General features: G+C 41.7%; 2 protein-coding genes across 2 annotated transcripts; both read right to left on the bottom strand.

The window, feature by feature from the left end:
* Positions 1-18: 18 nt before the first annotated feature.
* On the bottom strand, positions 19-8,226 carry LOC112216325 (melanocyte protein PMEL-like). Its single transcript, XM_024376231.2, has 12 exons — positions 7,248-8,226; positions 5,745-5,840; positions 5,313-5,459; positions 3,590-3,724; positions 3,296-3,457; positions 2,833-3,177; positions 2,425-2,634; positions 2,162-2,287; positions 1,802-1,910; positions 1,036-1,241; positions 752-842; positions 19-460 (listed from the first exon to the last, which is right to left on the bottom strand). Exons 1-12 carry the CDS (start codon positions 7,306-7,308, stop codon positions 292-294), a joined length of 1,857 nt encoding a protein of 618 aa, XP_024231999.1. The 5' UTR covers positions 7,309-8,226; the 3' UTR covers positions 19-291.
* Positions 8,227-10,622: 2,396 nt separating this feature from the next.
* LOC112216329 lies at positions 10,623-17,429 on the bottom strand. The gene is made up of 5 exons (XM_024376234.2): positions 17,293-17,429; positions 17,092-17,157; positions 15,358-16,970; positions 12,273-14,104; positions 10,623-12,107 (listed from the first exon to the last, which is right to left on the bottom strand). The coding sequence occupies exons 1-5, from the start codon at positions 17,420-17,422 to the stop codon at positions 11,906-11,908; spliced, it is 3,843 nt and encodes a 1,280-aa protein (XP_024232002.2). The 5' UTR covers positions 17,423-17,429; the 3' UTR covers positions 10,623-11,905.
* Positions 17,430-24,172: the final 6,743 nt, after the last annotated feature.

Genomic DNA, 24,172 nt, shown 5'->3' on the forward strand with positions numbered 1-24,172 from the left:
CAAAAATAAAGACATTAGTACAGTTTTGGGGGGGGATTTTAATGGGGAAAATACATATAAATGTCTGACTTCACAGTAGTTTACAATACTATTCACTGATAAAACTTCCAGTATAAACATTTGAGGATGCACATTTAAGTTTGATGGTAATAAGCCAAATTATATCCATTAATGAACTTTCAGTTAAAAAGTAAATGTATAAAAAATCGATTAAAGAAAAAGCAAAACATTTCAGATGACAGATGTTTCTATGCTGTTGTGTATTTGGCAGTCGAATGGTTTGTTTTCCATTCACACCAGCCTGTCATCTAGCAGTGGGCTGTTCTCTATAAGGTTCCATCGACTCAGAAGGTTCCAGAACAGTAGAGGCCCAGAGCTCCAACCAGGACTGCTCTCAGCGCTCTGGGAGGTGGAGCCAACCACAGACTCCTCCTTCAGAGGAAGGTAGGCTTTGAATCGTCTGTGGAACAAAAGGAAAATGATTAATTACATTCATTTTTTCCAAATCTCACTTACACAAATATGTCAATCTCAATGTGACTCATCTGGTAAAATAAAGGATGAAAAGGTCATGAGAAAAGTGTTATCAATTGTACAATATGCTGCATACAGTTGCCCTGAGACAAGGCTATACAGTGTAGACACCATAGGGGTAATGTCTCAAGCAAGCTGAAAAGGTTATACATTGTGGTGATATGGAACTCTTCAGAGAGCTGTGACTAGAGTAGACCAATGCTGATTTGTGACTCACTTGTAAGTGTAGGCCATGGTTCCTGTGACCAGGGCAACGATCAGGACCATCATTGCCATGGCTACAGTGCCAGCTGAGGACAGACTGGAACCTGCCACCAAAAAACCCAGACAATAATTTATGTAAAACAACTTAATATAACATCATATTACAATATATTAATTGTATTATTTCCAATAACAATAGGTGTTGGACTGAAGGTGTTGTTGGACTCATTGTCCCAGTGACCCAGATTCAAGACGTGGCGAGGCAGATGTGCAGAGCAGACATCTTACGGTACATACCCACGGTCACGCTATATTTGGCGCTGGTGACTGCCAGACTGACATCATTGGTCATGGACACGTTGATACAGAAGATGCCGGAGTCATTGAAAAAGTGACGCAGTACCAGCTGGCACTCATCAGAGGGGGCCACTGTGTTACACATGGTGTGGATGGGCATAAAACAGTCTGCATCGGACACCACCGTGCACACCTCTGTGGGAAGGCTGGGTGGAGAACAGACACAGGGTCAGAAACACTTGTTGAAACTCTAAGGACCGGATTCCTTTGCTTTTTATTTTTAGATGTGATATGTTTTATGACTGCTGCAAGACAAATTGCCTCTCTGAGGACAATACAGTTTTCTGAATCTGAATTCCCTGACCCAGACTAATCCTGGACTAAAATGCTAGAATGATTTTAAATCCAGGATTAGGATTAATCTGAGGCACAGGCGGCTGGTTTCAATTGAAACATGGAGGACGAGCTCATAGTAATGGCTGGAACGGAGTGAATCGAATGGTATAAAACACATTAAGCACAAGGTTTCCATGTGTTTAATACTATTCCATTTACTCCAATCCAGCCATTATTATGAGCCATCCTCCCCTCAGCAGCATCCTGTGATCTGGGGCAATGAAACTGATCCTAGTGCCTAAGTGGTGGAATATAGGTCTACATACCTAGTGGATTTGTCTGTGGATCATGATTCTGCTTAGGGAAATAATAAATGGTGTGATTGTCTGAGACAGTCTCCCTTAATTGGGTCTGGAGAAGGAATACTCACCTCCCAAGGCAGGTGACAGTTAGATCCACTACGTTTCGTTCAACCTCAGATTCATCCATCTTGATCACAGCATTGTCCACTTGCACTATCTTCAAACTCTCAATGCCCTCTGAAGACAAAGACAGAAAGATGGGCCGTAAAATAATCCTGAATGTAAATCAAATACAATAATAGGATGGAGATTTACATGTTACTCTTTAATTATTTCTTATTCTTATCTCTTGCTTTTTTAAGGTATTTTCTTAAAACTGCATTGTTGGTTAAGGGCTTGTAAGGAAGCATTTCACTGGAAGGTCTGTTGTATTTGGCGCATGTGACAAATAAAATTTGATTTGATTTATTTAGAGACAGTGGACTTACCAACGATGTCAATGCCAGTGCAGAAGGACCCATAGCGATAGATCACACAGTCATCATCCTTGGGTTTGTCATTGGCTTCACGCTTAACAACTATCCCCATGGGAGCTTGGCCTGTAGCAGTCTGTCCTGTATCAGGAGAAACAACAATGGATTCCAGTTACTAAATTGAAAATCCAACAATCTAAAGCACATTAGATGAACAGTTAATTTGCTTAATTAATCAGTTAAAATGAATATGTTACGTGTTTAGAACATACATGTACCTGCTGGCTCTAATTCCTCAGCAGCAGGGACAGTTGGAGTGTCAGGATTAACTTGAGAAGGTATCTTCCTGTCCCGAGTGGTGGAGGCTCCCTCCTCAGTCATGTCCTCTGTGTCAGACTCAGCGGGAGCTGATGGGCCTACATTTATTGTAGCTTCCTGTGTGGCCACCATCACTGGAGCAGCTGACGCATCAGCAGCAGGAGCTCTCACTGGAGGTAGAAACAGGACTACTACATGTTCTATTTTCTTTGTCAATCCTGGCATAGCCTACATATTGAGTGAATCTCAAAAGTATTTTCCATGATTCCCCGCATCCTCTCTTCTTGAAGACACTAAGGATGCAAAGAATCCAAGTTAAGACTTTAGAAATTCACTTCTGGACTAAAGCGCTTCAAGATGAGAATGACCTGTTGTGCCGGCTGGGTTTGCAGGCCCGATGGTGACAGCATTACCAGTGGGGTTGACACCAGCTGGTGTGGCACATGCTTTATCAGGGATAACGGCCTGTACGACCACCTGGGGTTTGAAGCCACCAGCCACTATATAGGTGTGGGTGACAGTCAGCTCTCTGGAGATGAGCGCCCCGCTGCTGTCACCAAAGTCCCAGTTGTAGGTGATGTCGGCGTCACTCAAGTACTCGCTGGGGTCGTGGAGGCTGATGGTGAAGGCTATGGCTCTGTTCTGGACGAAGCTCAGGTCTGCCTCGTTGATGTCGTTCACTTGGGTCATCGAGACTGCGAAGGGGATTTGATCTAAAGATATAGAGATGGAGAAAAACCCTCAGACACGCATCTTATTTTTCAAGTCAGCTGCTCATATATTCATCCATTAATTTGTTTGTCCATTCATTCATCCATTTATGACACTAACCAGTGATGGAGAACTGTGTTGAGGTGTATCCCAGAGGGATGAACTTCTCATGGCTGCGGTAGTGGTAGATTACAATGTCCACGATGTAGGAACCCAGAGGGACATTGTCTGTCCCAATGGTGAGGGAGGAGGATGGGCCATCAGACACCTGCCAGTACTGACCTGTAAAGCACAGAAAATGTCTTATTACATGCTTATAACAGTGTTATTACAGGTTTATAACATCTTTGGCAGACATTAAAACATGAATTATGTATGCCCTAATAGGTGAGAGTGGATGCAGCTACACTTTACCCCATGTCTTCCATACAAACACATATGCAGGGGGCTTGTCACCACCCTTCTTGAAGGGTGTTCCGTCAGGAAAGACATCATTCCAGTCCATGTTTTGTGCAGGATACACTGGCTCAGACTGATGGAAATTTGTTCCTGGAGGAAAACAGGGCGAGTGTTGGTTTCTGCTTTGTCTTAAAACAGAGGAGTATGTATTATGAATTACACTATATATACAAAAGTATGTGGACACTCCTTCAAATTAGTGTATTCAGCTATTTCAGCCACACCTGTTGCTGACAGGTGTATAAAATTGAGCACACATCCACACAATTTCCATAGACAAACAGTGGTAGTAGAATGGCCTGTCCTGAAGAGCTTTGTGACTTTCAACATGGCACAGTCATAGGATAACACCTTTCCAACAAGTCAGTTCGTCAAATGTCTGCCCTGCTAGATCTGCCCCGGTCAACTGTTAGTGCTGTTATTGTGAAGTGGAAACGTCTAGGAGAAACAACGGCTTAGCCGCGAAGTGGTACGCCACACAAGCTCACAGGACAGGACTGCAGAGTGCTGAAGCGCATAGCAAGTACAATTCGTCTGTCCTCGGTTGCAATTCTCAATACCGAGTTCCAAACTGCATCTAGAAGCAACATCAGCACAATAGTTATTTGTCTGGAGCTTCATGAAATGGGTTTCCATGGCCAAGCAGCCGCACACACAAGCTTAAGATCACCATGCGCAATGCCAAGCGTCTGCTGGAGTCTTGTAAAGCTCGCCACCATTGAACTCTGAAGCAGTTGAAACCCGTTCTCTGGAGTGATGAATCATGCTTCACCATCTGGCAGTCCAACTGACAAATCTGGTGTTGGTGGATACCAGGAGAACGCTACCTGCCCGAATGCACAGTGCCAATTGTAGAGTTTGATGTAGGATGAGTAATGGTCTGGAGCTGTTTTTCATGGTTCGAGCTAGCCCCCTTAGTTCAAGTAAAGGGAAATCCTAACGTTACAGCATACAATGGCATTCTAGACAATATTGTGCTTCCAATTTTGTGGGAACAGTTTGGGGAAGGGCCTTTCCTGTTTCAGCATAACAATGTGCCCGTGCACAAAGCGAGGTCCATACAGAAATGGTTTGTCGAGATCGGTGAGGAAGAACTTGACTGGCCTGCACAGAGGCCTGACCTCAACCCCATCGAACACCTTTGGGATGAATTGCAACGCCGACCGTGAGCCAGGCCTAATCGCCCAACATCAGTGACTGACCTCACTAATGCTCTTCTGGCTGAATGGAAGCAAGTCCCCGCAGCAATGTTCCAACATCTAGTGGAAAGCCTTCCCAGAAGAGTGGAGGCTGTTACAGGCTGCCAGGATTTTGGAATGAGATGTTTGACGAGCAGGTGTCCACATACTTTTGGTCATGTAGTGTATGTAGAAAAAGAGAACGTAGTATTTAACCTCAAAATGTAATGTTTGCAGACAGCAACATGGCACTGTAGGCTCCAAATGGGAAAAAAACAATACAAATACTGTAGTCTCTCTCGTGACAGACTTAATTAACAATAGCTGGCGAGAAACCAGCATTCGTGCAATATTTGGTTCTGATTGCCAAGATTACTGTATGTGACAAAAGACCCTCATATGGCCGAAAGCTTGGGAATGAGGTTCCCAGAACCCTGATCTTGTTCACCAGACATGGGATGAGGTTACCAAAACCCAGTCAGTCCTGGAGGAGGACTTACCATTGACGGTGCAGTTCTCAGCCCACACCACCTCTCCATCAGGCGTGACCTTCTGGTTGTGTGGGAACTGCAGCTCGATGGTAAAGGTCACATTGGCTCCAGTCAGGGTCGGTGCATCATTACCCACAATGAACTTCACCTTGCCACCTGTTGGGAAGAATGTACACTTTGAAGTCAATATCATTAGTATACTATTTCACAGAGATACTTGACTTACTTTACATAAAGTGAGCAGAGGTCATCCAAAAATGTCCACACATATATAAATATATAATATATATAAAACACAGGAAAATCTAATTTTGGACTGCATTGGGCCTTTAAACCGCTTTACTGTATGAGCAGCAGAGGTAATCCACAAATTTCACAGAGATATTCCTGTCACCATCAGTGTACACACATTGTGTTGAGACAGAGGAGAACTGTGCATACCTTTCCAAGAGTCTTTGTACCGAGGATCTTCATCTTTCCAGACTGGATACATTTTCATATTCCATGATATATATCGTGTGAAGCGACTTTTGGGCTCTGGAATATAATCATAGAAATGACATATAAAGCAGAGCATGCATTCATTAGAGTTGAAAAGGAAGGAGCTGACCACACTTTCAGTTGCAACCATAAAGGAGGGCACTGATAAACACTCATTATTTTCATATGCAGTAGTAGTATGTTTTATTTTTAATCCTGAATTGGGATAGAACGCTGGTCATCCACAAATGGCACCCTAGCCAAAATCACAATATGGATATCCCAATTGGAGGAGACCGCAAGGTGCTTATCAAGAGTATGATTGTTACAATAGGCTACTGTATTGTGCAATGATCCCACCAACGGCACAAGTTTACTGTTAAATTAAGAATTAACAGCCGCTGACAGATACTTTCTATATTGTTTGGAATTAATGTAAACTGCTGATTGGTGACAAATGACACTCTTGATTTTTTAACAATTAATTTAAAGCTCATGCTACTTGACCTATGTTGAAGATAGCATGCATTACTGCATTAGATCTTCCTATGCCCAATGATGCCCAATGACTGCCCAATGATGCCCAATGATGCCCAATGACTGCAATGATGCTTCCCCATAAAATCAAGGATGTCAACAGGTTTAATTCAGATTTGTGGAATGTTTGAAAAGCATTTGGCTATCAAAACGGACAATCTCAGTTGAAAGGGTTTTTGTCCAGGACTAGGCTTAATCTGTGTCTGGGAAACTGACCCTTGGTCATGCAAAGGGCACATAGTGTTGCACTGTGGAGCCTCTTTCATAAAGCATCTAAGACAAGACCAAATGCAGTGTTCCTCAATAGACTGAAAGGTTTGAATAAAACAATTGTTGCCTGAAATGCCAGATGTGCTGGTCCATTTTTAGCCCAGTGGGCATGTCTAACTTGATAATTTTTTTGTGCAATATGATCATTATCTGGCTAATAATGGGGGCCTCAAGGAAAAAATGGTTCGGTGAGGGGACCTCAAGGGGAAAAAATGGTTCGGTGAGGGGACCTCAAGGGAAAAAAATGGTTCAGTGAGGGGACCTCAAGGGAAAAAAATGGTTCGGTGAGGGGACCTCAAGGGGAAAAATGGTTCGGTGAGGGGACCTCAAGGGGAAAAAAATGGTTGGGTGAGGGGACCTCAAGGGAAAAAAATGGTTCGGTGAGGGGACCTCAAGGGGAAAAAAATGGGCAGGTGTGTTAGAAATTCCTTGAGGCACCCTCACCGAACCATTTTCTTCCCTTGAGGCCCTCTCAGTGGACCATTTTTATCTTTAAGCCCCCCCACACACACACATTGGGAAATCCTGGTGAGCCACAGCCTTAAATGAGGAATAAATCCCTTTTGTAAATTTAAAAAAGACTTTCTTGAAAACATAAATGTAGATATACCTGGATTATCTGGTATACATAATGATATCCAGAGTGGCTGTACTTACTTGCTGTAGCAGATGAAAAAAGTGCCAGCACCAACACTGCAAGAGCTGTCCCTCTCCTCATGTCCGAAGTGTGCAAGCTTCCTTTCCACCTTAAATATGAAACATCCCTTTTCTTCTCCTGCACTGCAGGTTGGAACAAACTCACAAAAGCATTGTGATTACTGGCTTTATAAATGCTCTAATCTCTGACATAACAGCAGTAGTACTAGACCCCTCCTACCCCACTGAAACCTGTGATCCCACCTCCCCAAAGGCACTTGTGACCTATCTGGTTTTCCTAGAACAGTAAAGGAGGGCTCACTTATGTAAAGGCACATAATGAAATGGAGATTCAAATGTATTTTACATGCACATTTTAGGTTGACCTTTGTAGACCATGTGTACAAGATTTCAGAAGATACCTGAGTGTAAGAAAGAAGTGTAACTTGTCTGGTGACACAGGGAGTGATATTATTTGGGGAGTGACGTCCACCAATCCAGTTAAAAGTAAGACATGAATAGAAGAGAACACACCTGTTGTGATTATTTCCCATTAGGCTGTGCAGAGTCTTGGGACTTCTGTCTATTTCTTCATTTGTTTCCATTCTGTAGCCTTGTAAACTCACTATTACCTACACATCTTCATGAGTGAATTTAGATTCATACTGTATTTGTTAATCTGATTACGGATGGATGCAACAACTTGTGAAATCAGCAGTCTACCTTCCCAAGGCATTGAGCTAATAAAGCTGCATACAAACGTGGCCTCTTTCTTGCTTTCTTGAGTAAGGAAGCTCCAAAATGCAGGTGTTTCAGCTAGCTCAGTGCTTTCTGTGGTGGGGCATCCAGGGGGAAGTACAGAGCGTAGGGTTTGGTAATGTTCTCTAGTTGCACCGTGATTGGCTCAGTGTTCTGGTGCTCTTGGGGACACTACATCACCGCAAAATATACAGGGACCGCTAGAAAGTTCAAAATCCCTTGGGTGCTGCCATAGATTTACATTAGACGTGCCCATCCAAGAAGGCTCAAGGTCATTGGCCACAGAAAAAATTAAGTCAAATCATGTTATATATTTTTTATATTTTACCCCCTTTATTCTCCCCAATTTTGTGAAATCCAATTGGTAGTTAAGATCTTCAATCAGATGTATTTATAGAGCCCTTTGTAAGGGATTTCCTCCTCTTCTTCCGAAGAGGAGAGGCGAGAAGGCAAGTCGGTGAGGATATCTACTTCATGCATGACACAAGTAATTTTTCCAACAATTGCAGTGGGTCAGAAGTTAAAATACACTTGACTGTGCCTTTAAACAGCTTGGAAAATTACAGAAAATTATGTCATGACTTTAGAAGTTTCTGATAGGCTAATTGACATAATTTGAGTCAATTGGAGGTGTACCTGTTGATGTATTTCAAGGCCTACCTTCAAACTCAGTGCCTCTTTGCTTGACATCATGGGAAAATACAAAGAAAGCAGCCAAGACCTCAGAAAAAAAATGTTAGACCTCCACAAGTCTGGTTCATCCTTGGGAGCAATTTCCAAATGCCTGAAGGTACCACGTTCATCTGTGCAAACAATAGTATGCAAGTATAAACACCATGGGACCACGCAGCCGTCATACCGCTCAGGAAGGAGACGCGTTCTGTCTCCTAGAGATGAACAACCTTTGGGGCTAAAAGTGCAAATAAATCCCAGAACAACAGCAAAGGACCTTGTGAAGATGATGGAGGAAACAGGAACAAAAGTATCTATATTCACAGTAAAACGAGTCCTATATCGACATAACCTGAATGGCCACTCGGAAAGGAAAAAGCCACTGCTCAAAAAAACGCCATGAAAAAAGCCAGACTACGGTTTGCAACTGCACATGGGGACAAAAATCGTACATTTTGGAGAAATATCCTCTGGTCTGATGAAACAAAAATATAACTGTTTGGCCATAATGACCATCGTTATGTTTGGAGGAAAAAGGGGGAGGCTTGCTAGCTGAAGAACACCATCCCAACTGTGAAGCATGGGGGTTGCAGCATCATGTTGTGGGGATGCTTTGCTGCAAGAGGGAAATAGATGGCATCATGAGGTAGAACAATTATGTGGATATATTGAAGCAACATCTCAAGACATCAGTCTGGAAGTTAAAGCTTGGTCACGAATGGGTCTTCCAAATGGACAATGACCCCGAGCATACTTCCAAAGTTGTGGCAAAATGGCTTAAGGACAACAAAGTCAAGGTATTGGAGTGGCCATCACAAAACCCTGATCTCAATCCTATGGAGAATTTGTGGGCAGAACTGAAAAGGAGTGTGTGAGCAAGGAGGCATACAAACCTGACTCAGTTATACCAGCTCTGTCAGGATTAACGGGCCAAAATTCACCCAATTTATTGTGGGAAGCTTGTGGAAGGCTACCCGAAATGTTTGACCGAAGTTAAACAATTTAAAGGCAATGCTACCAAATACTAATTGAGTGTATGTCAACTTCTGACCCACTGGGAATGTGATGAAAGAAATCAAATCTGAAATAAATAATTCTCTCTACTAGTATTCTGACATTTCACATTCTTAAAATAAAGTGGTGATCCTAACTGACCTAAGACAGGGAATTTATTACTTGGATTAAATGTCAGGAAATATGAAAAACTGAGTTTAAATGTATTTGGCTAAGGTGTATGTAAACTTCCGACTTCAACCGTAGCTTAAAGCCTGTTTTAGAGAAATGTCATCATCGAATATTGTAAGAGCTTTCATTGACTGCTTATATGCCCCCATTATTTATCCTACGATTCTGACTTGGTGTATGTTTTGAATTCTGTTGCTGTACATTTAAAAAATGCTGACCAAATAGTTATATTGACTACGTCCACCTTAAATTGCTCATTACTGTCTTCTCAAAATTACGGATTGCCTCTTATCTGCTCATCGGTCCCTTATGCCATATTTTGTGCATCTCAATTGTCAGTAGAAACCACATTTGTTTAAGCAAGTCAGCCATGTATTCAGTGAATGTGACAAATAAAGTTTTATTTGATATCTGCTATGTTTTTTTAAAGGTAGTAAATGAGGCTGAATGAACTGTTTCGCTGCCAGACAAGGCCCCGCTGATAGTCAGGTGTTGTGGTGGTAAGGATTAACACCATGGTGGTGAAAAGAAGGCTCTGCTGTTGGGACAGCTTTATGCAGGTCCTAACAGCTTGTGGGTACCTTTTGTCACTGTTATATTTAAATTTATGTGTTGTTTAGCTTTGCATGCATGCATCAACAACAAAACAATTGGGGAGTTTGCCCCACCAAGATTTACATGCTAAAATCGACACTAAATATCTACTATGTTATGTACAGTAGATGTACTTCTTATAGGGTACTGTAAGAAGTCTAGTGAAACTGCTGGAGTGTTGAGAATGTTACTAGCTTTTATTAAAATTGGGTAATTAGCAGTGATGTATATACACCCTGGATTGGTAATGCTATTTATTGGCTATGCTATGTATTGGCTATTGAGAGGCGTTGAAACACCGGTCGGCCATATTGGTACTCCCCAGTAGAAGCGTTCCTCTATAGGAATGAATGGAATTCTACAGTATTTCAATTAAATGTTTCAACAACATAATTACATGTATTTTAGTATTCTGTAGTGGGGACATAGATTTCAGTAATCTCAAAAAAAATATATATACTTCAGGGAAAAATGGTTTTGTATGTTTAGCTCACATAATATAATTTAAAAGTATGCATTAAGGTTAAGGTGTCTGTAATATGATAAACGTGTCATAAACAAATGTAGTCATTAATAAATTAATTTCTATTGCATCCAAAATATTTTTTACAATGGTGAGGGATGTCTTATTGGTCATCTAGTGTAGCCTATATATAAATCATTGGTGATTACAGTGTCACGTGAAAACCGTGCTAATAAGTGAATAGCCATCTTAAAATACCACCTGACCCATTGCATTTAGGCCAATCTGGACTCAATATGTCCCAAAGTAGTCCGAATGATTCTGGGATTTACACTCAAATAGTTGCTGCTCTATTCTAATGAGGTTATTCAGTATTAAAATATTCTGACAATCTGAGCAATAATGATCAAATCTTGCCAGAATAAACAGTGAATAAAATACCACAACACTCTTGATGCATAAATTCAACAATCTGAGGTATAATAACTGGAATGCAGAGTAAGTTGTACTGATTAGTGAAGCGTTTCTGTGTCAACAGAACAATAGGTCATACAATGCTGTCAAGAGAGACTGCTTACAGGCAGGAAAAATGTCAGGAATGTAAAGTTAATAAGGATTACTGGGGCGCTTGTGACTCCTAAATTCATCCAGCTCTGTCCTCTCCTCCCTTTAGAACCATAAAAGTCACAGTGTAAAAAAAAAGTATATTCATATTTTATTGTCAAATTGTGAGACTGTTTAAACAATGTCACCACTCAGAGCAAAGATATATAATTACTCTCTCCTAACTTTCAATTTAATATTCCTAACTTAACACTAACATCTAAGAAAAACTACACAGTGTAAATAAATGCTTTTGTCTTTTTTAGAAAATAAATGCATTCTTTAATAGCTCAATGTGATTCAAAATAATGTAAGCAAATGCTTCTATCATGTATGTCCAAGTAAACATGTGAATCTTTCTTCAGTTATCACTCTCGCTGTGAGGAGTGGTGTTGGAGGCAGTTCAGGAATCGGTGCGGGGTGTCCCACTCTGAGCCAAAGGGTTGAACATCTCATTGTCAATTGACAGCGCAGCCAGATTTGCGGCCAATTCGCTCTGCTTTGCCTCAACAACGTCCTCCCGAACAGACAGCATTATCTCTGCGACGAGTCTTTTGGATGAGTCTATATTAAAGATAGACTCCTTGTCTGAGCTGTCCACCGGTCTTAATGAATAAAAAATACATTTAATTTGTGCAGCACTTTTCATAACAGAGTTCTCAAAGCTCTACAAAAATAAAAACATTTAGAATTAAGGCTGTTCAAATATCAACAGTTGGCTAGGTGTTAAAAAGCTTTTCAGATTAGGACTATGAGAAAGACAGTATTACCTTGGCCTCTGGGACTCTGGAGTTGAGAAGTCTCCCTCGGGTGATGATGGACTGGTCGATTGCATTGTCTCAGTTGGGAAATGAAAAGCATCCCTGTGAACTGTGTAAATGTGCATCTTGTTGGGGGGCTGCTCTGGAACCTTTCTACGGCGAAGCACTGGGCGCCATGGAAGCCTCACCTTTGGCTTTCCCTCTGGAGGAGTAGGGACGAGGCCAGAGACATTGAAAACTGATTTGGAAGAGGTCAGGAGTGATTTGGACAGAATGTCTTCTTCGTCTGTGTAGGAAATCCTTTGGGCCTCTTCGTCGATAGGGATATCAGATCCACTGGAGGTAAACTCCAATGAGCTCCAACAGTTGCTCATGGCATAAAATGAGGATGATGCAGAGACATCCTTTTGCAACTGTGACAGTTTCAATTCTGTGCCGTATGAAACTTCCTTTGAGGTTGAAGTAGGCACATCAATTACGGCGAGAGAGTCAAGGCTTCTACTGAGGTGAGTAGCATTTTCAATGTCTTCAGGATTCTTCAAAGCATCAAGGTAGGACATTGACAGGCATCTTTTGACAGGCATGCAATTGACTGGGGATGCTGGTTTTGAAGTAATTACCTTCTGAAGATCAAGGTCTTCCTGTGACGATATTGCACCAGCGCTCCGTCTGAGGAAACCATCCTCATCCAGTAGGTCATCACAGACAGTGTCCATGAGGCCTGAGGCAATATATTTTATCTTCTGGGATGACATCCAGATCCCTGCATATGCCTCAAAAGCTTCAGTTGAGTAAGATACTACATCATCTAGGTCAGGCTGGAGTCCAGCTGCATCAGGAACAAATGGTGTGTTGCTTGCCATGAGAGAGGTTCCCATAGCACCCAAAATGTCGCTGACAGCATTGATGGCAGTCTGGCTTGCCTTGGAGGAAATCGCCCTGTTGGGAGAATCTTGTCTAATCATATTGATTATTATAGTCTTGACCTGCTCCAGAACCTTGATGATTAGGTCTTTGGCAGTAGACTGTAGTTTGGGGGTAAGTGAAATGGCATCTACATTGGCATTCATGGTCTCACTGGCTTTCCCGGTCAGCTGACAGGCCTGGTCTTTACTGAGTTTTCTGGATACACTTTTCAACATATCCTCAATCATTTCTTTCTCCACGCAGTCCTCGCTTTTGAGGTTCACCGATCCAAATTGAGGCAAAGAGACAGAACGTCTTACCTCATTCCTCACAGATTGGGCCAGTATTTCTTTGAAAGGTTCTGTGCTAATTTGGTCCAGAACTCCATCCACAAGGGTGACATAGAGGTTAGGGAAAGAGGTGCTTCTGGTGGCCTTGTGAGCTTTCCTTCTAGGGGATGAGTCAAAGACATAACTTACTCTAATGACTCTTTTTTCATCCGTATTCTTCTCACCTGGAGATATGAGTGCTGTGTCTTGAATCAAAATTGGCTTTACCTCATGGTCTTCAATCTTTACTGCAGGGACCTGTGATTTTGTGTGGCGTTCATCACATCCAGACAGGCTGCTCTGAATTGGTCCAGGAACAACAACATGTGATGGACCTTCTTCAGGATCGTCATGTAGTAGAGCTAGTGGCTGGTCGTCTAAAATCATTTCACTGCACATATCGATGGCATCTTCCACTAAATCATCAGCGATCAACTCAACTTTTGCAGAGGCCATTGATTTCGCTGGGTGCTCGACTGTTGCCTCAGTGAACATTCCTTCCATATCTGCTCTGGAAGTAGTACAAGAACATGGAACACTGGCCATCACAGTTGTCTCCATGTCACCCAGAAGACTGCTCACAGCATTGATGGCTGTTCGGCTTACCTTTGGAGATAGAATCAGAATACTTTATTGCCATGCAACAAATGCAGTGGTGTAAAGTACTTAAGTAAACATACTTTAAAGTACTACTTCAGTAGTTTATTTGGGTATCTGTACTTTACATTTTATATATTTTGACTACTTTTACTTCACTACATTCCTCATGAAAATAAAGTACTTTTTACTCCATACATATTCCCTGTCATCCAAAAGTACTCATTACATTTTGATTGCTTAGCAGGACAGGAAAATAGTCCAATTCACACATTTATCAAGAGAACATCCCTGGTAGACTCACTAAATACACATGCTTCATTTGTAAATTATGTCTGAGTGTTGGAGTGTGCTCCTAGCTATCTGAAAATTTAAATTACAAAAAAATTGTGCTGTCTGGTTTGCTTAATATAAGGAATTTGAAATTATTTATACTTTTACTTTTGAGTCTTAGAAAACTAAGAGTTAAACTAAATACTTTTAGACTTTTACTTAAGTAGTATCTTACTGGGTGACTCATTTTTACTTGAGTCATTTTCTATTAAGGTATCTTTACTTTTACTCAAAATTGGGTACTTTTTCCCCCACTGAACAAATGATACTAGGAATTTATCTTGGTGTTGCAAATAGAAGCATCCCCATCAACAATCACATCAACAGTCAATCAGTTCGCCATCAACACAGATTAAACATCAACACAAATACATTAACACCTGCTCTTTCTATGATATAGACTGACCAGGTGAATCCAGGAGAAAGCTATGATCCCTTATGGATATCTCCTGTTAATTCCATTTCAAATCAGTGAAGATGAAGGGGAGGAGACAGGTTAAAGAAGCATTTTTAAGCACTGGGACCATTGTATGTGCCATTTAGATGGTGAATGGGCAAGACAAAACATTTAATTGCCTTTGAACGGGGTATAGTAGTAGGTGCCAGGCACACCGGTTTGTGTCAAGAACTGCAACGCTTCTAGGTTTTTCACGCTCAACAGTTCTAAGAATCGTCCACAACCCAATGGACATCCAGCCAACTTGACACAACTGTGGGTAGCATTGGAGTCAACATGGGCCAGCATCCCTGTGGAATGCTTTCGATACCACTCAATATTAGATTAGGAAGGTGTACCTAATTCTTAGTATACTCAGTGTACATGACCTTCCTTGTAGGAAAAGTGTCATGGCATCACAGAGCACATATAAATGTTGCATACAACATTACACATTACACAGTACATACAACATATTAATATATTGACTTACTTTTGGGGGTAGACATCTCTTGGGAGAACCCTTCTTGATCTTGACAACAAAATGTGTCTTGACCTCCTGGAAAACTTTCTGTATCAGTTGTGCTGCAGCAGATTCTAGTCTGTAGATCTCTTCTTCATCTGTAGCCTCTTCCGCCATGGTGCTAGAGCTTGTTCCTCCGCACTGTCGGGATACTTCCTTCAGCATATCCTCTAGCATTTTCCTCTCAAAGTAATTATCCATTTGAGTGTTCAACAATCCACAGTCAGGCATAGAAAGGGTGCGTCTCACCTCATTCTTCACTGATTGGGCCAGACTGTCTTTGAAGGGTTCTGTGCTGAAGTGTTCCATAACTGCATCAATAACAAGTCCATACAGGTTGGGAAGAGAAGTGCTTCTGGTGGCTGCATTTTCTTTCTTCACCTTGTGCAAGAGAGTAGGCTTTGAAACAACTTCTTCAATATTGACTGAGGGGACAGAAAGGGCGTTGTCTGTTTCACTGTTGTTACCATTCTCTACTCTTTCTTCTTTGCATTCTACAGTGGTTGTGGTATCCGTCTCCTGGGGCGAGGTTGATGCAGCTGCGGAGGCCACTGAGCTGCTTGTCTTACTGTTGTTTTCTGCAACCCCTGAAGTGTCAGATGAAAACATCATTCCATAACTGGGAGAGTTGGATAAAGATGAGTTCACTGGCTCTGAGGGAAGTATTTCCAGAGTCAGGGAAGGAGCTTTTTCTTCAAAAGAGATTTGTATGTCACTTCTGGTAGCCCTTGAGTTGCTTGGTTGTTCATCTCTTTCAACCTGAAGCTCAGGAAAAGCCAGCTCAAATAGGAGGCTGTCATATGCAGTGCTAATAAGGTCACAGGCGACACCTTCAAGTTTTGAACAGGAATCTGGGCGGTTCTCGGGGTCTGCCTTTTTTAATGCAGGTGGCTGACTGTTTGATATGCCTGAGGTGCCTTCTTCAGCATCACAGTCTAGTGCAAGCTCTTCAATGTTTTCCTCATTTAATAAGTGTCTAATGTCTTCCAAAACATTGCTTACCACATCAATGGCTGTTTGACTGGCCTTTGCAGAGACAACTCTGAATTGGGTAGGGGAGTCTTCTCGGATCATTACGATAACCTGCTCCTGGACTTCCTCCAGAACGTCAGTGATCAACGTTGTCACATAGGTGTTTATGTCTTCTCCGTTGGCCATCCACTCCTCTGGTTCTGGATCATCTGCTTGAGCATTGGGTTTGATTGTGTTTCCCCCACGGAGTCTGCAGGCAGGTTCATTGCTAGGATTGGCCGCTCGAGAGACGCACTTCAACACATCGTAAGCGATTCTGGCACTCAGAGCCCTTTGTGTCGCTGGTGTAGACCCTGGAATCGTTAGTTTGACCTCATCCCTGATTGACTCCGCCAGCTGCTTCCTGACAAGCTTGGAGCCCAAGTGGTCGAGGATGACAGATTTCAGCTGAGCTCTGTCTGGGATGCTTTGTCCCTCGATGGCTTTGAAGATCCTCAAAACAGGTTCTTGGAAACCCTTCAGCGGTGCCAGACCATCCAGGCATGGTCTCCTCTGGAGTGGTGCAAGGCCTGGTCTCCTCTGTAGCATGGCTGGCTTTTCCTTAGATTTCCCTATTAATAACACACACACATTTAAAAAAATTGACTAAATTTAGCATTCACTGGCTATGAACATACTCTGAAAGATATTTCGTAATGAAATGATGGTTCTTTAGTAAGGAAATGTTCTTACCTGATAGAGAAACTGTTTTCTTTACAGTTTTGGAGTGAGCAGGTTTGAGAGCAGGCTGAGCAGATGCTAAAATAGTTTTAAAAAAATACAAAATATGAGATGATATACAGCACAACACATTCAACTGCTCCTTGTAGGTTGCATTTGGCATAGTCATTTAAACATTGCTTAACTGTGTGATGAATTCAAATGAAATCTTACCTGGTTTTTCAAATATTTCTTCCAGCAGCTTATTTGGTTTGATAGAGGCCTCTCTCAACCTCTCAAACTCCTGGAGGTTTTTCAATTCCTCTTCCATTATCCTCAACCGAATAGCCTGTTTTTGTTCCATAATGCACATTTTCTGTGAAGAACATAGAGTCCAGAAATAGCAATTTAGCATCCACAAAAGTTGAGGTAAAATTATTTCTTAATTTTCATGATTTATTCAAACTTGAAAATAATTGTGGGTAGTTTTGTGAAGTATGATGAAAGTGTGACATTTGTACCTTTCTGATGCGCTTTTCTTTGGCCTCTTTCATATACTTGGCCTTGTTCACATCGTGCCTCACATCCTTTTCAATGAGTTTCAGCCTGGATCGCTCCATAGAAACCCAATCCTCTTTAAACTCTCTCTCTTGGTCATACAACGCAGTTTGCAGGCTATATTTCTGTCCCCTGTCCCTATCAATACATTAAACAGATGAGTCATGACATTGCCAACACAGAGTAGGCCTATATAACTCTACTTTATTACCTCATGCACTTCTTGCCTACCTGGAACCAATGGTTGACTGCAGATGCTTCAGGTTCTGTGCTCCTTTATTCAGTACGTACTCTATCATATCTTCCAGGGTAACATCCTTAGGTATATGGCCTTCCTCTTGCAACTGAACCATTCTCATTATCTGTTCCTTCTTAAATAGGATAAATACAATTTTTGTACATTTTAAACACTTATCTACCTAATAAAATACATGTTAGAGTAACATTGTTTTTAGAGTGATGAATGATCATTTCACATTTTCTCGTGAAAATAACATGTGTGATCTTCACAGAAATTCACATTTAAGAACACAGTCATACTGCCCACATACCAACTTTTTGCTGTAAGTTTTATGATGGTCAGTCTTGACCGTATCCAGGTAATGTTTGTATGTGTTATACTCCTTTAATGAGCATACAACCTTGAGAAGAGAGAGAATCAAAATGTTTCCTGCTATAATACTCCTGGAGTTACCTATTGGTAAAGCTTATAGTCTTCTACTACACTGTTCAGAAACAACCATATTAACTTCAAACTTACATTGTCCTCTTTAGTGATGAAGTTTCGCTTCTTTAACTTCTCATGCATTTCCTTCTGATGGTAGTATTTATTGAGGTTTGGGTCATGCAAACTGTTGTACGTCGGCCTCATAATGTGACAGTTTGGGTCACTGAGGTTGAAATCAGATGTAGGCTGATACAACTGAAGGAACAACGATGTAAACAAATAAAAAATAAACATTCTACTGTACCATTATACTGGATCCTTCTTCCATTCTACTGCACCATTATACTGGACCCTTCTTCAATTCTACTGCACCATTATACTGGATCCTTCTTCCATTCTACTGCACCATTATACTGGATCCTTCTCCCATTCTACTGCACCATTATACTGGATCCTTCTTCCATTCTACTGCACCATTATACTGGACCCTTCTTCAATTCTACTGCACCATTATACTGGATCCTTATCCATTCTACTGGACCCTTCAACCATTCTAAAGCACCACTCTACTGGACCCTTCTTCCATTCTACTGCATCATTGTACTGGATCCTTCTCCCATTCTACTGCACCATTATACTGGATCCTTCTTCCATTCTACTGCACCATTATACTGGACCCTTCTTCAATTCTACTGCACCATTATACTGGATACCTATCCATTGTACTGCACCTCTCTACTGGACCCTTCTTCCATTCTCCTGGATCCTTCTTCCATTCTACTGCACCATTGTACTGGACCCTTCTTCTATTCTACTGCATCATTGTACTGGATACTTATCCATTGTACTGCACCATTCTACTGGATCCTTCTTCCATTCTACTGCACCATTATACTGGACCCTTCTTCAATTCTACTGCACCATTATACTGGATCCTTATCCATCCTACTGCACCACTCTACTGGACCCTTCAACCATTCTACTGCATCATTGTACTGGACCCTTCTTATATTCTACTGCACCATTCTATTGTATGCATGTTCTTTAAAAAATGTTATACCGTATCCTGTTAAATATATGTTCTGCTTACCTTTTTACCCAGGCTGGCTCTATAAAATTTAAAGGCGACCCCAGGTAGGAACGGAAGTTTTGTCATGGCAGGCAATCTGCTGCTCACTGACGGCTTTGTTTCTATCATGATCTGAGGAGGCTTCCCTTTCAGTGGACGAGTTTGCTTCTCTGGTTGCGAGGGTATCTGACACAGGGGCTTTGAGGTCTTCTCCTGAAAACAGCAACATAGCAATAATGTATTTCTTACAAACTCACCTGTGATAGTTCATCCGACCATTATGACATGGCGGCGGGCCTGATATGTCATCATAGGTTGATGCCCAATGAACTACTGTGGCCATAGCCTGAGTGCCTGTCTATTTTTTAATTTTTTATATCATCTCCCTGCCACTCACTGTCATGCCAAATATGATGTTTGGCTTAGCTATGGGAGCAATTAAGTTGACAAGGGCACAAACAGATCTGGGCCCAGGCTACTGTTGCCATAGAGATTCTAATTATGTGACCTGTGTCTGACCAGTAGCGGTGCATGTGTAAAATCACTGGGGAAGCCAAGACAGTAAAAAGCCATATTACAACCTATGTTGTGATATTTGCTCTTTATACAACGGCTGGATCTAATCCTGAATGCTGATTGGTTTAAAGCGAATTCCAGCCGGTGTCTATTCCACAAGTTACCACCGGGCTAAATCTATGATGTTAAAATGCCTATTTACTCTGTTCCATCTGACTGCGCAATCCACTGTCTCCTCAGTCCAGGTAGGGAAGGTATAAACTTGATCTGCACTGTAAAAAGCATCTAGACATTATTTAACATTTATTTTAGACTAACATTTCGTTTTCAACAGCAGAGATTTGTATAAACCTTGCTGTCTGTCTCTTGGACATTTGCAACATTGTTTCATTATTCAAATTTGATCTCCAACTGTCCCATACAACGTGTAGGGGTAGGGTGTTGGGACGAGAGAGAGGGAGACAGCATTTCTCAGCCAGTCAAAATCCCGAATCAGCTGGCATGATTTTTATGGATATATACAAAGAGATGTCAACTGAAAAAAGGTCAAATGAAACTAAGTGCAGGTAGTTTGCAGTCTTTCCAGCTTCAGTTTGAAGTTATTGTGTTAGCTGTGTTGTTGGCTGGCTCCTCTGAACAACAGTGTCCTAAGAACAGAACAGATGGTGCCGACAGATATGGCAGCTCTGCTTCTAGCTCCTAAGCAACTTTGCAGTATTTTTTTTGTGTGTGTTATTTCATACATTATTAGCCCAGAAAATGTTGTGTGTTAATTAGATGCAGCCGGAAATAACTTTTGGATATCAGAACGGCGGTACCTCACTTTCCGGAATTGGATCCTTTGTTCATAACCCCCAGGGCAATTTAACTTATTCCAAAGACTGCTCCAAAACACTGCCGGCAGAGAAGAGGTATTTGGAGTGGACTTCTAGTCCGATTGTGAAGGCGTGCACACCATCCACCGCTTCCGAGTATATTACTTGCTAATGTTCAGTCTCTGGATAATAAAGTAGACGAGCTCAGGGCGAGGATCTCCTTCCAGACAGACATCAGGCATTGTGACATACTCTGTTTCACGGAAACATGGCTCTCTCGGGATATACTGTCCCCGTCCATACAGCCATCTGGGTTCTCAGTACATTGCACAGACAGCTATAAAGAACTCTCTGGGAAGAAGAAAGGCGGGGGTGTATGTTTCATGATTAACCCAAGTCCTAACTCAAGTCCTTTAGTTTACCCGACCTAGAATACCTCACAATCAAATGCCGACTGTATTACCTCCCAAGAGAATTTTCTTTGGTTATAGTCACAGCCGTGTATATTCCCCCTCAAGCCGATACCACGATGGCCCTGAAAGAACTACACTTGACATTATTCAAACTGGAAACCACAGATCCTGAGGCCGCATTTATTGTAGCTGTGGATTTTAACAAAGCAAATGAGGAAACGTTACTGAAGTTCTACCAACACATTGACTGTGGTCAATATTCCCCCTCAAGCAGATACCACGACAGCCCTCAAAGAACAACACGGGACCTTATGCAAACTGGAAACCACATATCCCGAGGCCGCCTGTATTGTAGCTGGGGATTTTAACAAAGCAAATTTGAGGAAAACGCTATCGAAGTTCTACCAATACATTGACTGTAGTACCCGCGCTGGTAAAACGTTTGACCACTGCTACTCAACTTTTCGAAATGCCTAGAAGGCCCTCCCCCACCCTTCCTTCGGCAAATCTGATCATGACTCCATTTTGCTCCTCCCTTCCTATAGGCAGAAACTCAAAAAGGAAGTATTCGTGCTAAGGTCTATTCAATGCTGGTCTGACCAAACGGAATCCATGCTTCAAGATTCAAACCCACGCTTTTAGTTTATGCTTTCATAGGCTACCTAGCTAAAATTTGTGCTGCCCTAACTTCCTCACATGGGCAACAATGAACCAGCTATGTTAGCTAGCTAGTTAATGTGAGTCTACTAGGCTACATATTGAACTTCAATCGTCTCAGGCCAGTGGCATGAATTTATGGTTAGATCAGAATTGCCATTATAATCATTGGCCTGTACATAGAATTAAGTCAAAACCTCAAGTTCAAATCCCTATCTCCATCACCTCAAGTTTAAATCCCCATCTCCATCCATGGCTTGGAAAAGGGCGAATTAAGCAAACTAGCTAGATTAAGCAAACTACTGCAAGACATCAACACAAGAAGACTAGAAATCAACACCTTTTCCTGACATGATGACGTTTGCTCAGGATGTGATTTGATTGGATTTGGCTTCACACCAAATTGGCCTCCCTTGGGGGGCATTTTGCTGCACCAGGACAACCCACAGTTGATTGGCAAATAAAAAATTTGTAAAAATCAGAATCAATCAGATTCAGCCACTTGCAAATTTACGGATGATTATGATAACACAGAGACAAAAGATAAATTATTTTTATTGGTCAAATATCTGGGAAAGCCTGGCTTCCCTTGGCATCTATGAATACACGCCACTGTGTCTGACTTAGTTTGAACTGGAGTCATCTGAATGCCACAAGAATGTGTTAGCCCACTGCTGAGCGAATGCCTAGGCTCTAGCTCAAGTATTATTCTGTTCACGGAACCACCTTCTACACTTCACCCCTCCCTTGACCTTCTCTCACAACACCCCAGCAGCTGATAGACATAAACTGTGCGATCAAGGTCCAATGGCACCAATGAGACTGACTGTGTTTGAACCCAGATCATATCCACGCCACAAGACTGATACCTCGGTGGGAGGAGTTTGAACTGTGTGAAATGTGATTGCATTCGTTTTGGAACCGCACCGCCTCCCGGGGGTGAGCCAGGTGCCCCGCTCTGGCCGAAGGCGAAGTCAGCTCAAAACAAAAGCAACGTAATTATTAAGCTCATGGAGTGATGAGTAGGATTATGTGTTTTCACATGCAAAAGTGATTGCTTTGATAAAAACGCTTTATCTGCCTTCCCAATGAAAACTAGTTTGAAAATTCAAACACCTATTTTATGCAAAAGAGATGTGTTTCTGGAAGATGCACCATGCTGCCTTGTTGACAACATGACCGACTGGCGCAGATGACTGTTTTATTGAGAAGGGTGCTCCTTCCTCCCTGCTTTCACCCAATGATGTGACTGGCCATTGCTCGGGTCAACCCGGGCCAGCGTAATAAAACTCCCTCACTATGTGTGTTGGCCAGAGGGTTGTTGCCAGGGGCCGGCTCCATAGGATGTCCCAAGGATACCGCCTAGCATCAACCATGAGACTGACTGGATTTGAACCGAGGTCAATCTGCATGTCACAAGACTGTTATCCCACTGAGTTTAAATCTAGGCATTAGCTCAGGCAGATAACACACATTTCAGGCAAGGTTACTCATCGCACAAGAATAGTTCACTTTGTAGTCCTTTGTAGCTCAGTTCAGAGCATGGGACTTGTAAACTTTGATGGCAATTAAGCTTGATTCACTTAAAAAGTAGGACTATGTTCAGACTTCATATTATTGGAGTACACAATAGCCTATTTGACCTTTTCAATTAGGCTAGACAATTGTTTACAAGTTTAGCAAAATGCAAAGGTGAAAGCAAAAGTGTTTACCTGATTGCTTTTAGAAACGTCGTTCTCCATTGCACAGCATGACAGGAAAGAGCAACATGCCTCTGAACATGACTATTTGTCAATAAATATGCATCATAATGTAGTTAGAATACTGTACCATCTGTGACGCAATTCATTAGCATATCCGAAATTCCATAGATTATATCGCATGTATTGGAGTCAAATTGTTTAATTGTTCCCTTCTAAATCTGTTGGATAAAAAAAAGTATGGATCAATGTATATAATGAACGACTTAGGCCTATCAATAAAGATATTTTCCATGAAAAACTGGGCTACACATTTCATTGTGTCAAAGCAAATTACTAAAATTACACCGAATTTACACACAAAAACAAAAAAAGATTTATGATAGCAATGTACCAACTCAAAGCGGTTGGGATTTTACTGAAGAAGCAGACGGGTCGATTTCTGATGAATGAAACTGATTCCGCATCTACTCATCCAAGTAGTAACAGGCATTCCGAGTCTTTTCGGTGACTGTTATCATTGGTCTACATTCCCCTCAGGAGCCGTTAATTCGGGCTTTTCGTTCAGTAGTTCTTAGGAATGGACCTAAAACCATGATGAAATTGTCAATATATAATTTAAATCCTAAAAAGGTTGCCTACCAGATCGTGAAATTTGAGTTAAATACATTTTTACCTGACCAGATTATTAGATGGCCTGCAAAAACAAATTGAGAAAA

The sequence above is a fragment of the Oncorhynchus tshawytscha genome, linkage group LG16 (genome assembly GCF_018296145.1).
Source record: "Oncorhynchus tshawytscha isolate Ot180627B linkage group LG16, Otsh_v2.0, whole genome shotgun sequence".
Classification (NCBI taxonomy): domain Eukaryota; kingdom Metazoa; phylum Chordata; class Actinopteri; order Salmoniformes; family Salmonidae; genus Oncorhynchus; species Oncorhynchus tshawytscha.